Source organism: Poecile atricapillus, chromosome 3 (assembly GCF_030490865.1).
Source record: "Poecile atricapillus isolate bPoeAtr1 chromosome 3, bPoeAtr1.hap1, whole genome shotgun sequence".
Lineage (NCBI taxonomy): Eukaryota > Metazoa > Chordata > Aves > Passeriformes > Paridae > Poecile > Poecile atricapillus.
The window spans coordinates 72,484,336-72,500,226 of NC_081251.1; the positions used below are offsets into that span (position 1 = coordinate 72,484,336).

General features: G+C 44.3%; 1 protein-coding gene across 1 annotated transcript; it reads right to left on the minus strand.

The window, feature by feature from the left end:
• Positions 1–715: 715 nt before the first annotated feature.
• On the minus strand, positions 716–15,610 carry CCSAP (centriole, cilia and spindle associated protein). The gene is made up of 3 exons (XM_058834661.1): positions 15,144–15,610; positions 6,586–6,869; positions 716–4,728 (listed from the first exon to the last, which is right to left on the minus strand). Exons 1-3 carry the CDS (start codon positions 15,448–15,450, stop codon positions 4,555–4,557), a joined length of 765 nt encoding a protein of 254 aa, XP_058690644.1. The 5' UTR covers positions 15,451–15,610; the 3' UTR covers positions 716–4,554.
• Positions 15,611–15,891: the final 281 nt, after the last annotated feature.

Sequence of the window (15,891 nt, forward strand, 5' to 3'; positions counted from 1 at the left end):
TCTGTTAAGTGAAGTCAATAAAATGACTATTCGGCAACTCACATAGAATTCACAGTTGCCTCATCTTATCCATCCTTTGTGTTCAAATAGTATGCAGTATGGCTCAAGAGTTCCCTTAAGACCTATAAAAAGTGAATGCCATTGAGAAACCTGATTAATCTGTGCATCTCATTTCCATTACATTTTATATGCTGGAAGAATTAACACTATAAAAATCTCAAGAAATACATTGTAAATCCACAGAGTAAAAATAGTCTCATTCATTTACTGAAGAACCCATGGTGTAGAGAACTTCAGGGTAGCCAGCTTTTAAAAGCTTAATTTTTCCTGTTTGCGTGAGTATACCTGTTCTTAATTATACAGCTTCCTGTTTGTTATCCTTTTTCCTCCAAAGCCTTACATTTATATTCTCAAAGGCATAGCATTTCAGATAGCTAGTATATCATAGTAGGGGGACAAAAGTGATTCAGGTTCGGAAAGGATATTAAGAATATCTGGGAGAGTTACAGGAGGAACACAAGAGGCTGGAATGGTAACTGTAATCTACCTTCATACCCACCCTTAGTCATTACAGAAGCCTGCCACTTACATTCCAGGAGAGAATATCTGGGACAAGCAGAAGCCACAGTTTGCATGCAGGGACTTAAAGTACCCTGTAAGGGGGGAAAAAAAAAATGCAAGATCCCAAAAAGCACAGTACAAGCAGTCCAGGCACTTTGTGTCACTCATTTTATTCACATGTACAAGTTGACACTACACTATTAATAATAGACAATACAGAAGCATTAAAAACAAATACTGTTTAAAAACTTTAAAAAACACATATTGCTTCAAGCTTAGATGGTATTTCCCTATTGTTTTTAAAGTGAATTCAGTGCTAACAATAGCTGAGGCAGCTTCCCCTTCACTTGTACCCCTAACTTCATGGGGCTACTTGTCAAGGTGTTGAGTCAGGCTCCATTTATGGCTTTGCTGCTGAGTGCAGTAGCTGAGCTGGAAAAGAAACTGGAACATCCAGGTTACCATACATTAGGCCCTCAGATTGCTAGCATTTGGTCCCTATCACAGTAAAAAACCAAAAATGTCAGAGAGGCCTGTATAGTTCAGTGGCACTACATTATACCATAAAAAATGAGAACAGATACACTTCCCTATGTGTTAAAAAATCAATTTAAATTTGCATGTGCTACCCGGATAAGATTCTTACCAGAAACTGTCCCTCGGTTTTGTTAGGCTTGTTTTTAGGTTGGCTCTAAGTTTAGCTATCACCTTGACTACTATCTCAGCTTCCTGTGAAAACATCTGTATCTCATAGTTGCAAAGATGTGACAGCAGTGACTGAACAGGCATGCTACTGTATTTTACAGGACATTCTTATGCAGTTTTCATGGTAACATTTTACACTGTAAACACTAGTCTTCACAACACTATAGTTAAACTGCAGCATTACACATTATAAAACTCTTGCTTCACTTAGCTAAATACTCTCAGAAACAAAGGAATAAACAGTCAATTTAATGAAGACTTTGGACAATTGAGTATTTACTGTGTTCTTACCAAAGAGTTTTACTTCTAAAAGAAGTGAGAAGTGTTCACCACTTGGCTAAATTCAAGAGTCCATGCAAGACAAATTTCAGAAATTCCTTAATTGATAGGGAGACAATCACTAGGTTTTCTACTTCTCAAAGAGTCCAGTTTGAAGCAAATGACCACCTCCTGTAGGAATCTATGGAATACACTTAAAGCTTTTACATCTGGAAAGTTCTGCTTTACAATTCAGTTGGCTTTTCATTTGTTAACTTCAAAACACCAGCAGTTTTCCAGACCAAATACTTTGCACATAGAGCTTGCAGTGATCAGAAGTACACTATTTCATACAATCTAAGCAAAATAGTAGTTTTTTTAGTCAAGTAATGCCCAAATGCAGGAAGGCTACCTGATTTGCAGAATAATTTACCCCTTACTTCAGGCATTGTATTACTTAAACCCAGATAGTACCAACATAGCACCCAGGATTGTTTTGGCTACAGACCATTTGAAAAAGTACAACTCATGCAATCTTATTAGTGTCTCTGCTGTCTTCTAGTAAGTGGGGAAGAGCTCTTGATCAGACAAGGATTAGGACTGGACAATTTCCTCAGTATACAGCAGCCTTAATGCTCTTGAAAATTCTCGTTTGAACACCTGAACAAGCCTGTTCAAGATAAGTTTTAAGTTTGGTTCCCAGGATCCAAGGCAGAAGACACTTAGGCTCCCAATAATTATTGAAGACACCAAGACCTAATGGGAGATACATCTTATCCAAACACAGGTACTTAAGGCAGGCAACATAGTCATCCTGTGGGAAGACAGAACTGTAGAAGGTATCTTCAAAAGCGTGGCAAGACAAGTCCTGCCCCACACAGTCAAAGAAACTGTTGAATGTGACAAAATGCACTGAGGGCACAATCCATCTGCTGTGGTTACATAAAGCCTACAAAGCCTATGGGCAACAGGAACAGGCAAGTTTTTATTGAATAAGGCTGTTAAACACTACTGAGTTGGTGCTTTGACACTGTTGTGCAAAGCTTGGGTGGCTTCTGGAATTGCAACAGCATCAGAAGCAAGCTAAGCATATTCACAGCAGTTATTTAAAGAGGAAAACACAGCATGAAAGGAAATGAAAAGAATCTCATATGGAGTAAAGGCATTCTCTGGAGTAGTATTCCCCAGTTTTGGGCACTGTTCTAAAGTTTCAGAAAGTTCTAGCCCGTGGTTTACTTAGCAGTTGAAATACAGGGATTTTGCTGCATATAAAACATTCTTAATCATGTTGTGTTTTCCCAGACTTAAAAGCTGTAAGATCTTCTATAGGTAGCCTTCAGCAAGAGTCATCTGTATTTTTATAGCTTTATGCTTAAAAGGCAGGTTAAAAAAAAATTAAAAATTGGACATTTTAACAAAATTAAAATTGTGAGTAATAAAATCTTTAGTGATGTAATAGACACTAGGAGGCAGCAGTGCTTGGACCCTTTGCACAATTACTTTCTTCAAGAACACAATCAGACTTTTCACTACACATGTGTACTCTGTTGCAATAGTAATTCTAGAGTCCTCCTTACTGAGATTGTGGAATGAAGCTAAAACTAGTGCAGGTTTCTGCTGCAGAAGTGCAAGTATGCATCCTGTGGGAACGTGTCCAGCCTGTAAAACACAAGCTTCAAAACAATTAAACCGAGATAACCAACACATGTAACTAACACACAACAGATTTGAACAAAACTTTGAAGCTCACAACTACAGCAATCATCTGCCTAAAGCATAATTAGCAAACTGAAAAAAAGATAATTTACAGCCACCTGAGGGAAACAAAACCACCAAGGATATCACAATGACTGTCTTACTATGTAGAAGTAGGACCTACAAAACAAAAATGTTCAAACTTCATTATATGTTCTTGTTTACTAAAGGTTACACCCCTCCTTTCCCTAGCCCTTACCCCCTTCCCCATTCCCCCCATAAGTGAGGGGTTCTGCACCAATTTCGAGAGGCAGCAAGTTTCTCAGGACATCATCTACAAGTTTTATCAACACAATTTTCAAGTTTAAACCCTTTAACTGTGTACTTGTACAATACCTCCAAGTGGAATGCATATTGCACTCTGACCCCCACTGAGCATAATAGATTCTCTGAAGTGTTAAAAATAGACCTCACCAGAAAGGAGCCAGCCCTCTCTTTCAATAAATGCATTTACATGATTAAGTACAAACTGTGACCACGAGGTTAGTACAGTGGTACAACTCTATATTTGTGAACAAGTAACTGCTTGTGTGATTGTCTACATTAGTTATTTGGTACACCAGGAACAGCTACAGCAAAATGATCCTGTAGCTGTTTCTTGCCCTGAAAATGAGTGGTTTATTCTAATGATCTTAGAAACAGTGATAAAAGTTAGCATCAGCAGATTTACTAATCAAACAAGGTTGTTTTTGTTTGGGGTTTTTTGTTGTTTTTAAAGTTTCTGTGTACAGACAATATTGGTATTTGCCTGCCTAAAGCATCTACACTTATTAGTGTTAATTACCAGACACATTGGCTTCCTGTCACCTGTCTTCATATGCTTATTTTCATAAAAGTGTTATATAGTTTTACAAATACAAAGGCACCTCCATCACTCCTTTAAAGTCTTTCCCCAATACCATCTCCCCGTGACTTGTACTTTAAATAAGGGAATTACAGATTATTTGTAACCATGATCAAAAAAGTGTTTGTTCTGACTCCCTTTATGCTAAGGTTCCCCCTCCCACCCTCAAAATAAACTAACTGAAGCATTAGAAAAATTCCCAAAAGGGGAATTGTTTAAAAGTTTGGGTAGTTATATCTAAAAGCCTCTTCAAATGTTATGGCTCCAAGAATACACCCCACTGTGAGGTAGGTAGCCAAGATAAAAACATTGTAACAAATATTTTAACAGCTGGAAACTCCCTATAAAAACCTTGCATAAGTGGTTTGGTTCCTTGCACCAGTGTCCTGATATGCGTAACTTCTTCTGAGGATGCCTAAGGGAATCCAGGTTCAGAGAGCTCTTGCTGAGTAGCATCTCATGTACTCTGTCATCCAGGGGTTGTCTGCTGGGGAGGGCTTTGTTCGCCAAGTGTTTTCTGCCTCTGCTGACCGCACCCGCCTCTGAGAAAGCTTCCTTTTCTCCACTTGTCTCCTGTTCTTTGCTCGTAGAGCAGATTCGTGAATCTAAAAGACCAGAGTTAGTGTTATGGAAGGAGAACAGCCTAGGAACCCCTCAGGAATGATGAGGATGGCTTTTTATTTGTCCCAGTCCCCATCCTGAAGGAACAGGGATTGTGAGCGAGGTTAGATTTTCTTCTCTAATTTGTACCACTAATTGAACACAGATTTTTTTTTTTTTTTTTCATGAAAAATGCTTCCAATTCTCTTCTGCATTATCTTTCACACTTGCAACTATTAAATGATTGGAAAAATCTTGAACATTTCATAGTCTTACTCAGACGTATTCTAAAAACTTCAATTCTCTATTTCTATCATTTAAAATCTTTACCAGCCCTCAATATGCCCAAGCATCCCTTAAAACCTAAGCCATATTAGTAAGACCAAATCAAGAGATTCGTTAGATACTAAAGATCTTAATTTTAAACCATGTGCTGAACACACAATTACATACATTTTTATATTAATAAATTATCATATTTCCCCAATAATTTAATATGAAGAGACAGTTTCTGTGTTTGCTTGCTTCTGTGTCCAGATTGAAATCTCTCTCTCCCATCTCAATTAGGGGCAAGTAACACCTTTCAAACATGCAAGAAAAAGTATCCTCAGCAGGCAGTAGTTCCTATGTAAAGAAACATCCTCAGTGACAAAACACTACATAATTGGGAGCACTTTAGAAATGTTCTGCTTGTTCAGTCCAAACTCAAGACCCAAGCTGAGGTGCTCCATTACTGTTTTAGCATAAAGAAATGTTAAAAGTCTAAGATGAAGTATAAATATATCTGCTCAAGTCAGGCTTCAGCCTCTTCTAGGCTTCAACATAAATGCATCAATCAACTATTTTGAGCACTGACCAAAGTTTATCAATTCAGAATTAGTGTCCATTATCAGGAAAGGCAGCTTCTTTCTAAAGGTGTAATGCCCAAGTTCCTCCTTTTACTCAAAGGTTTGAGCTGTCCAGGAAGGAAATGCCTGGGCTTCAAACCTCTTCCAAAACAGTCCATCAAAGGCCAGCTCCATCTTGCACATCACGACCAGCCCCCCACCTCAATCCTCAGGTATCTTGTGTCACAGATTCAGACTCTACATTAGTAGTAAGATAAGGACAAAACACTGGCAGGGATGCATTAAGGATTATGTTTTACCAGCCTAGGAGAATTATAGAGGAGGAAGAAATGGATTTGTTATAACACTCCCCTGCTGTTTCTAAGCTAGAGAAACAGAGCCTCAGTACAGCAGAATCCTGGTGCTGTCCATGACCACATGAACTAAATTGGTGCTATTTTGGTAATATTTACACCAGCCCTGTAATCCATCAGCCATCTGATAGACCATTCTGCTGCGAGCAACATTTCCTACTGGCACGCCACCAAAACAGGCTGCTAGACAAGACATCTTAGCAGAAAAGTGCTTGTACCATCTCAGTGAGGCTCCTAGTCTAGGAAGTACCCCAGCAAAATTCACTCTTTCACAGCACAAGCACTTCCCCAGTGTTTATACACCTGCCTGCTGTGGGGTGCCTGGTGCTGTCTGCTCTTCTCTTGTTCTCAGGAAGTCCAAAATGCAGAAATACTTCTATAACAGCCAGTTTTCCTGGTAACACTGTGACAGCCAGAAACACTACAGCCAGGTTTTAATTAGACCTTGCAAGTATTCATCAAACCTGGGAAGTTTCCAAACCAACAGTAAAGAGCTCTTATTTGGACATCTCAAGACTCTTCAGGTTTATTGCTAGAATCTGCTGCTGGAATTGCCATGCATTCAAATCAAGGGACCCCTGAGAAGTTTTACCTGGATATTAAGATATCTGTAGGCACTAAGTAGTCATTGCCTTTTAATGAAACAGAAGCTCTCACTTACTTCATTCACCGAAGCAGAAGCACAGACATTGTGAGTTTTCTGGCTCCCAGTATCCGTCTGTCTTTCTCCCCACCCATACAGAGCAAATGGATGTTTATTCTCCTTTGGTGCATCTGTCCTTTGGGGACTTTTGGCTGATTTTCGATCATTACGACTGGACAAGGCACTTCGACTTGGACGTCGTCCTGTACGGTTGGTTTTGTCTGCTTCCTTTACAGGAGCATGTTCTACAGCTTTCTCTTGCTCTTCCTTCTCCTGCTTTTCTTGATCTTCTTTTTCTTTCTCTAAGGAAAAAGAAAAGTTATACTTTAAGCTCCCAATGACAACATATTAATGTCTGATTTGCACAGCCTCTCAATACATCATTGAAGCTGTGCTTTTTTTAGAAATTCAAGAAGTTATTGCTTCCTTAGCAACAGACATACACCTTGTTTAAATGTCTTCATTCTTTCTGCAGCAACTACAGTACAGCTTTCACTGTCATTAAAAATGCCTTTCACTGGTGAGGTTACAGATAACCAACAGCCCCAGGCAGAAGAACTTAAAGACTGTTTCCAGTGATCTTCTGTCTTTACTATTTCATCCTCGCATCTCTCAGACAGCAAGCATATGGAGCGCTGAATGCCACACAGATGCTGCTAGCCAGTCAGAGATGAAGTCTGATAAGAGAATGTGCAACATTAAATCCCTCATATTATCAGCTTCCTCTGAAAAAGGTGATTCATTTTCAAGCTCCCTGTTTATACATACAGCTCTATTATGGTTTTCTGCTTATGAAGGGGAGGAGAGTGTGAAGCAAAAACCCAAAAAGCGGTAGACATGACCTTTGCTGCCTGATTGGTGAATTGTGTTGTACTTTTAACGTACGACACTCTGCAGTCTTTTCTCTCCAAGGCTCATTTATTACCGCACATTCCATGGCAAGGGGCCAGCAGTAGCCCTCCAGGCACTGGGTATGGAGAATAGGGTTTGTGAGAGAGAATTTAAAGGCTGAATCACTGCAGTTTTAGATCATCACTGAAGGCTGAATCAGTACTCTATAAAAAATGAATAAAACCACTTTTTTCTTTTTTTTAGAAACAAATGTTCCATAAAAGCCAATCTTCTTGCCCTATAGTGCAAGGGAGAAACTGGTCTTCCTTTGTTTGTGGCACCGTGATGCCACACCTCAAATCCTGTGTTCAGTTCTGGGCCCCTCACTACAAGAGAGATGTTGAGGTCTTTGCTGAAGCATGTCCAGAGAAGGGCAACAGAGCTAGGGAGGGGTCTGGAGCACAAGTCCTGTGAGGAGTAGCTGAGGTTGTTCAGCCTGGAGAAAAGGAGGCTCAGGGGAGACCTTGAACTACCTGCCTTCTTGTTCTTCAGTTCTACAACTGCCTGAAAGGAGGTTGTAGCAAGGTGGGAGTCGGTCTCTTCCTCCAGGTAAGAAATGACAGGATGAGAGGAAATGGCTTCAAGTTGCATAAGGGGAAGTTAACACTAGATTTGAGGAAAAATGTCTTTACTAAAAGTATTGTCAGGCACTGGAACACGCTGCCCAGGGAAGTGGCTGAGTCCCCATGCATGAAGACATTTAAAGACATGTAGATGAGTCACTTTGAGACATGGCTAAGTGGTGGATTTGGCAGTGCTATGTTAATGATTGATTCAATTTTAAAGGTCTTTTCCAGCCAAAGCAATTCCATTACTCTATAATGAGCAAGTTAGTCAAATATATCCCTTACAGTACATAAGTGAAATATGACTATGGAAAAAAGTACATACAAAGAACTCTGTTTTCGTTCTCCATCCAATGAGTCTTCAGCAATAGTGTGGACAAGCTGGAATTGTATTATAGACTTTAAACATGATCCCTAAACATTGTGGGCAGGCACTGTGATCTGACATCTCTCTGACTTTTAGGCCAACCATGCTTTTTATGCGTCAGGCAACTAAAGCCTTTTATTCACCTAAGAGCATAGGAGTCCAATAGTAACCAATTCCTTTCAAGTCTGATCATTAGATGCTGTCTTCTGCTTTACTCACACACACAGTGATCACTCAAACTCTGCTGACAAACACACCAAACTTGCAAGTCTACCACACCATCTCTTTCTGCTTCTGGTGGGGACCAGCTTGAAGCCACCTCTGTTCCAAGTCTCAGCACATTCAGCCACTACCAGCATACACTGGTAGGCACAGGAAGAATTCCTTCTGTCATAGGGAGTTCTTCTGGTTTAGAGTTTGCTTACATGTTGACAGGTTGACCATGGACAAGTAGAGCAGTTTTTAACCAGGTATCTTCATCATTAAAAGCAGAAGGGCTTGCCAGTTCTGTGACAAGATAGCAACCATTCCTGGTAATTGCTGTGATTTCAAGCATGTACATGCCCAATCTGACACTGCTTTAATCTCAATTCTGCATCCATCCAGTTCTGATGAAATAGAAGTTACCTGCCTGGCACACTGCTTAAGCATCCATTTACTCTAGCACTCACTCCACGTTTGCAGGGTAAAGATATCAAGGCTTGTTCCATGCCCCAGAAATCCCCTAAGGCAAGCCTTATGCTCTCTTGCTAGCTGTTAGCCTGGCCAGCACGGTTTCTAGGTGCTGCCAACCAGCACAGAGGCTGTGGTGCTGGGCCCTGTGCAGGCTTGCCTACACTCATCTTCCAAAATGTGCAGGTGTAGCATTCATCTACAGGGATGCTGCAGTACAGCTGAGTATTTGTTAAAGAGTGACCAGCAACGTTAAAATATTTAGAACCGTATTTGTTAAGAATTCAGTTGAATGACACCACAAAATAACAAAAGAAAATTTGTCAAGGCCAAAGTAGTGGCATATTGAGAGTAAAAATGGATAGATGAATTTTAGATACCTAAATATTGGCTGGATGCAGTTTCAGTTATTATAGACAAGGGGGGGGTAAAAGACAACACTGAGCTCAGTGTGATATTAGACTTGTTTTCCCTGGGCTCTGGGACACACAGCTTCACCTCTGAAACAAGGAAGCTCATTCATCATGGCTGCAAACAGGCAGCACAGAGTTATCCCCTTACAAAATATTATCTGAGCATCTCCCTACACAGCCACTCCACAGGAGGGACCGCCTAGGTCCATTAACAGAAAGAAGCACTGTTTTGAGAAAATTAAAACTCTGAAAGGGAACATATTGCTGTCAATTCTGCAGCAAGAGTGCTTTCATTTTGAAAAGCTGTTCCATCCTCCATTCAAGGGAAAATGGCATCTTCCTTCTCTGCAAAGGGGGATGGAGCAACACTGACTTCATAAACAGCAGAAGTGGCATTTAGAAACTTAAAAATACAGGAAAGTGGGGGCTCTGCAATTACATGGATAGTTCAGCTTTAAAAAACAAGTCAGCAGCCATGCCTGGCTATGCTGCTCACCAGGATATAGCTCCAGCTGGTCCAGAAATGATTGAGCCAGCTTGTCCCAAAATAGCAATAAAAGCATACGGGTAAATGGCACACGGAGTCCTGTAGTCCTTACAGTAAATGCTGCATGCCAGTGTGCTGTAGCACCCTGAGCACTTGCTATTAGAGCGGGTATTTCCATGAACACACTGCTACAGTGCATTTACACAGAACTCAGCTGGTGAAGGCACAAGACCGCTAACAGTTATTTAAGCATTTTATTTAAAACTATAGTTTATATCCAAGCCATTTTTTCTTAGGCAACGCTTTTCACACGAAGTCAGAAGAGCAGCAGTTGATGGCAGGACTTAGACCCAGCTGCTCTGGGGGAAGTCCAGGCACCAGCAACTCCCACCCATCTTCTTCCTTTGCAGAGCTCCAGCAGGCACAGGAAACTCAGGACTGACCGGCTTGCAGCATTACAGGGATTAGACAGGAGAAGGGAAAAGCTAGAAACGTTTAAAACTGCATCATGGATGCTAAGCAGAGCACACTGGATGGACAGGAGGGGATTAAGTGCTTAACAGGCAGAACGAGTCCGTCAGGCCCACCCAACAGGGCTGCTGAAAGCTCCTGCCCAGAAGAGGTCACTTAAACCCTGCTGCACGGCCCCGCTTGCATAACAGCTCCGCTCCTGACTCGGGTGGGAAGGGCTCCAGGGGAGCTGCTCTCTCCCACAACACTGCACCTGGGGGCAGACAGGACCCCCATTTCAAAGGCCCTGATGACTTGCTACAGATATCAACAGCCTTCTGATCAGACCCACGGGCCAGGTCACAGGCTCAGCTGTATTATCTCTTTATAGAGATGCTGGCTCCTTACAGCACTTCCTCGGCATCAGGAGAAGCGCTTCGTGCTTGCTTTGCTGCAGGCAGAACTGGAAGTTTCCTGCGTTTGTACCGACACCTGCACAAATGGGGCAGGCCTCCTACACCTCCTGAAGGGGCCACAACCAGTTGTGGGTATTAGCAAACTACAGCTGGGTAGAAAGTTAGTTACCACAGATGAAACACGTTGCAACATCATTTCTTCAAGGCAGATCTTGCGTGAGGCAATACTGGAGCTAGCAGCCACACAGCAGCTCAGAGCTGATTAAATTCACACAATCTTCATCCACAGCAGAGTTTGGAAAGTAATTACTGGATCAGCTTGATAGCAAAGCTTGTTTCCAAAAGGGGAAAAAAAATAAAAATGGGAGCAACTTGAAATAACAGTACTATAAACCCCTGAATTTGACACCCTTGCCTTCTTCCCCCCACCACAAGCTGCTCCTTCCCACATACATGGGCCAGCAAATGCACCTGCAACACGATGACAGACAAGATCGGGGAACAAGTTTGAAATTGGATCTTCTATTTAGTTCCACTAATCCAGATCAGTCACTTTCCAAATGGTGTTGAGGCAACTCCTTTGATGACATCTCGTCATTGCTGTCACTTAAGAGCCCTGCACAAAAATGCTGGAGACAAAATGGTAATAAGGATTGAAAAATGCCTTCACCCTGCATGTGTGTGCAGCAGTGTCATTTCACAAGCAACAGGTCTGACAGCAGCACTGCTGCCAAGAGCTTGTCTTCTACTTACCAGCCCACTGGGTTCTGTTGACAGCTTTGAGGATGTGTCTACATCACAGCTACACCAGCTGATTTAGGTCAAGATTTTGTGGGATTATGTTTAAAGCACATCTGTGCCCAGGCATGTTCCACAGAACAATCCCACAAACAGCTGCCACAAGTGGAGGGTCAGAAGGAATTAACCCAAAGGTACATCCAAGCACACCTTGGTATTGCTCAGCCATGGCTTCAGTGCAAGACAGAGTGACAAAGCACCTTGTCCCACGTGCTGCCCCAGGGGTTCATACTGGTAGTGCTCCAGACCAACACCACTGAACACTAAAGCCAAGCTGCCTACATCCACTTTCTCTTCACACACCAGAAACATTCACAGCAGTTACAAACACACATGGGCTCATTTCAGCGAGAGAAAGAGGAAACCAGGGCAGCACATGCCCACATGCCATTATGAATTCTGTTTACCTCAGATATTAAACAACATTAGTGCTGACCAGCCAGCACGGTCAATACCACTCAGGCAGAAATCAGATTCCACTCAAAACAGCAGGAAACAGCAGTAGCCAGGTAACAGCTAGGATGTTCCAGCATGTGGGTGGATGTCAGATTCAGAAGACAAAAGATGTCATCAACATGAGCACACTCAGCTACCCCCACAGCACTTCAGTGTAATTAAGTTCTTTCAGAGTAAAGAGAAAAAAAAGAAAAAAAAAAAAAGAAAAAAAAAAGAAAAAGAAAAAAGAAAAAGGCAGTTTAATAGTAGAAGCTTCAGAGTGGTAGTTTCTGTGTTATCTCCTCCACATGCACACGCCTTAATTAGCCAGCCACCAAGCAGAAGAAAAATGCATCCTTATGATTGTCCAATACTAAATGAGTCACATCCTTATGTATTATATGTGCACTAAGATACAATAAATATCCACCAAATCCAGCTGCCTAAGCAGAGTTGCTTTCAGTCCTTTTGCTAAAGGCTTAGCAAAGCTCTTAAATACTTGCAGAAGTTAAAAAATGTTTATCCTATGCCATTTGGCAAAGACGTGAATGTGAAGAATAGATTTGTCTCCCACCCTAAGCATGAAAAAGAAAGAAAGGACCTAGCAGAACTTCAGGCATTCTCTTACAGTATCCATGGCAAAGGTGTATCAGTTGCAGAAGCACAGTTGCCCCAAACCCTGCAGCGTGGCAGGCCAGTGGTGCTCCACAAAGTCCCTTTGCCACTGCTGCAGGACTGAGGACACAGCTGGATGCACTGGATAGTCACACACACCATCACTGACCGCAGACAGTGCCTGCACAGCTAGCAAGCTGTTATTCCCTGCCAAATCCCAACCAGAATCAGACTACCAAGTGACTCCAGCTGGATCTTTCCCTAGAGACGAGTCAGGGGAGGAATCAGAGAGCAGGGCACCCTGGCCAGCAGTCTCCAGCCTTGGCAGCTGCCGAGGTCATTGGATTGTAGCAGGTTTGCATGCTCTCTCCTTAGGCTCAACAAGAACCATGAAAAGAAATTCAGGTCGCTACCACAACTGCCCCAGGCTTGTACATATTCAAGGTGCGTCAGGAAAGTTGGGAATGCCAGGTTCGCAGTGCAGTTTCAACAGCTTCCACCTTCTCTCACTAAAAAAACAAACCTTGAGAGAGCATCGCTTTTTCCCATGCAACCACTCCTTTGGATCTTTTGCAGTTCCTTGGCTCTTCTCACTAAGATACTATGTGGTTCTTCCAAACATGTTCCCAGTCTAACTTCCTCAAGGCCTGACTGAGGAAAGCAAAAGCTAGGCCCACTAATACTCTGTTACACACTGGTGAGCTGGGGTGCTTCCATCACTGCACAGCTGTTGTAGTTTAATCTCAGCCAGCAACGAAGTATCACAGAGGAACACTCTCCCTCCCCTCTGTGGTGGGATGGGAACAATAAAAACTCATGGGTTGAGATAAGAACAGCTCAGTAATTGAAATTAAGTAAAACATAATAGTAGAAATGAAAACAGAAGAATAAAACCCAAGAAAAAACAGTGATGCATACTTGGTGGCCCCTGGGCAACTCTACCCAGTTTATACTCTGGGTGACTGGGATGACTTTCTGGCTATGGAATATCCCTTTGGCCACTTTGGGTCAGCTGTCCTGGCTGTGCTTCCTCTCAGCTTCTGGTGCACCTGCTGGCTGGCAGAGCATGGGAAACTGAAAACTCCTTGATTTAGGCTAAGTACTGCTGAGCAACTACTGAAAACATGAGTGTGTTATTATTCTCATACTGAATCCAACACATAGCACTGTACCAGCTACCAGGCATAAAATTATCCCAGCTGAAATCAGAACAGCTTAGGGGAGGTGGGGTGTATTACCGCAGCAGCTATGTGCACCCCATGTGAGACCTGGGTAGCACAGGCCCACCCAGCTGACTGCAGAACCCCACATCATCACTAATGTGCTCTGAAACAGATGACAGCACAGCTAAAGATTTTGTGTAATGTGGTATTCTTAAGGTCAACGAATGCAATTTAGTCTTGAATATCAGAATACAGATCATTCTGGAAAGCTCAGGCCCCAAAGGACATTGGATCAGATTAGTTTCCCCACTCCAAAGAAGCATATCTAACACTGAGGGGGAACGAAAAAACCAAAAACAAAACAAAACAACCAAAAAAAAAACCCAAAAAACCAACCAAACCCTCCCCCCCCCCCCCCCAAAGCCAAAACCAGGCAGCATGAGGCTTGACTGAACAGTTCTCAAGGATTTTCCCTGCTACTGTACAACAGAGACACAGCTGATTCAAAAGGCATTTCAAAACACTAATCGATGGCTGCCAGATACAATATTCTTTCACTGCAGGTAAGAAAATAAATCTTATGGGATAAAAAAAGAAAACAGCTTGGGAAGCTTGACCATGTTTTTATCTGCCTAACCGTTCTCTTAGATCGTGAAACATCAAAAGAGAATTAATTACTCTGTGCTGGAAGAGAACAAAATGTTACCAGCTTAGCACCTGTTCAGACTTCGAACACACTCAGCTGCGCACCCAAGATGAAACCTCAGGTGGCCTTAAGAACCAAGTGCTCAGCCGAGACAGATCACACGCGCACATCCAGGAAAGCAATTGCGTTAAGAGCCAGCCACTGGCATACAGTCCAACTTGCCGCTGCTTTTGCCGGAGAACCTGCTTATATAATTGCAGAGATGCTCGGCTCCCATGGCAACAGTTTACATAAGTGGCTGTGACTCAGGATGAGAGTTACCAGCACTTGGCTCTTTACAGAGACACCTCCGATGCCGCAGCCATGGCTTCTCCGCAGGCCTAGCCAGGATCCGGCTGGAGGCAGCGGGCCCGATTGATGGGCCCTTCCAGCCCCGGGCCATGTCCTGGGGGCCGGCAAGACGGGTCAGGCGGCGGCCGGCTGCCCCCGCACGGTCACCCCCGGGATCGGGGATCGGCCCCCAAGCCGCGGCGGGGCGGCCCGGGCCGAGCCATCTGTGCCGAGTCCGGCGGGGAAGGGCAGGGCAGCGCGGCCCCGCCGCGGGAAGGGGCCCCGGGCCGCACCGGGCACTCGTGTCCCCCGCCCCGAGCTCCTTACCGGGGCTCGCCCGTCCCGCCTCGCTCGGTGCTGCCGCTGCCGCTCCCGCCGCCGCCTCCTCCTCCTCCCGCGGGGCCGCGGGGCTGCCGGCGCCCGGCGGCGAGGGGGAGCCGGCGGTGCTGCCGCCGCCGCTGCCGCTGTCCTGCTCCCAGCCGTCCCAGAGCCAGGGCCGGTGTGCCTGCTCCAGCAGCCGGCGGCTGAGGCGGTAGTGCAGCAGCTCCAGGTAGCAGGCGCCGCACGACTCCCACTTGGGCTCCTTGAAGCGCTTCATGTACTCCGTCTTCACTCGCCGCGCCGGCACCACCATGGCGGAGCCGGGAGCCGCAGCCGGGAGCCGCAGCCGGGAGCCGGGATCCGCCGGCCGAGCCCGCCCCCTCCCGCTGCTACGTTTAAATCCAAACAGCGGCGTCCGGCCCCGCCCCGAGCGGGGCGGGATGCCTGGGGGGGAGACGGGACGCGGGAGCGTGAGGCACAGGGAATGGGACGAGATAGAATGAAAATTAAACCAAACATTAAATAAATCGTAAATACACCAAAGCACCGCAGCTCCGGGCCCAGCAGCAGGGGTGCTGGGGCTCGGGTGATCCCTGCGCCAAGTGGGGCTCCGGGAAAGCCTCCTCCTGCCCGGCTGGGGGCAGCCTAGCGCTGCTCGGCGCCTGTCGGGGCGCACTGAAACGCAGCGAGTCCGTGCGGTGCGTCAGGATTGATGCAGCAGCAGCAGCAGCGCCTTCTGCGTGCGGCAGCCGCG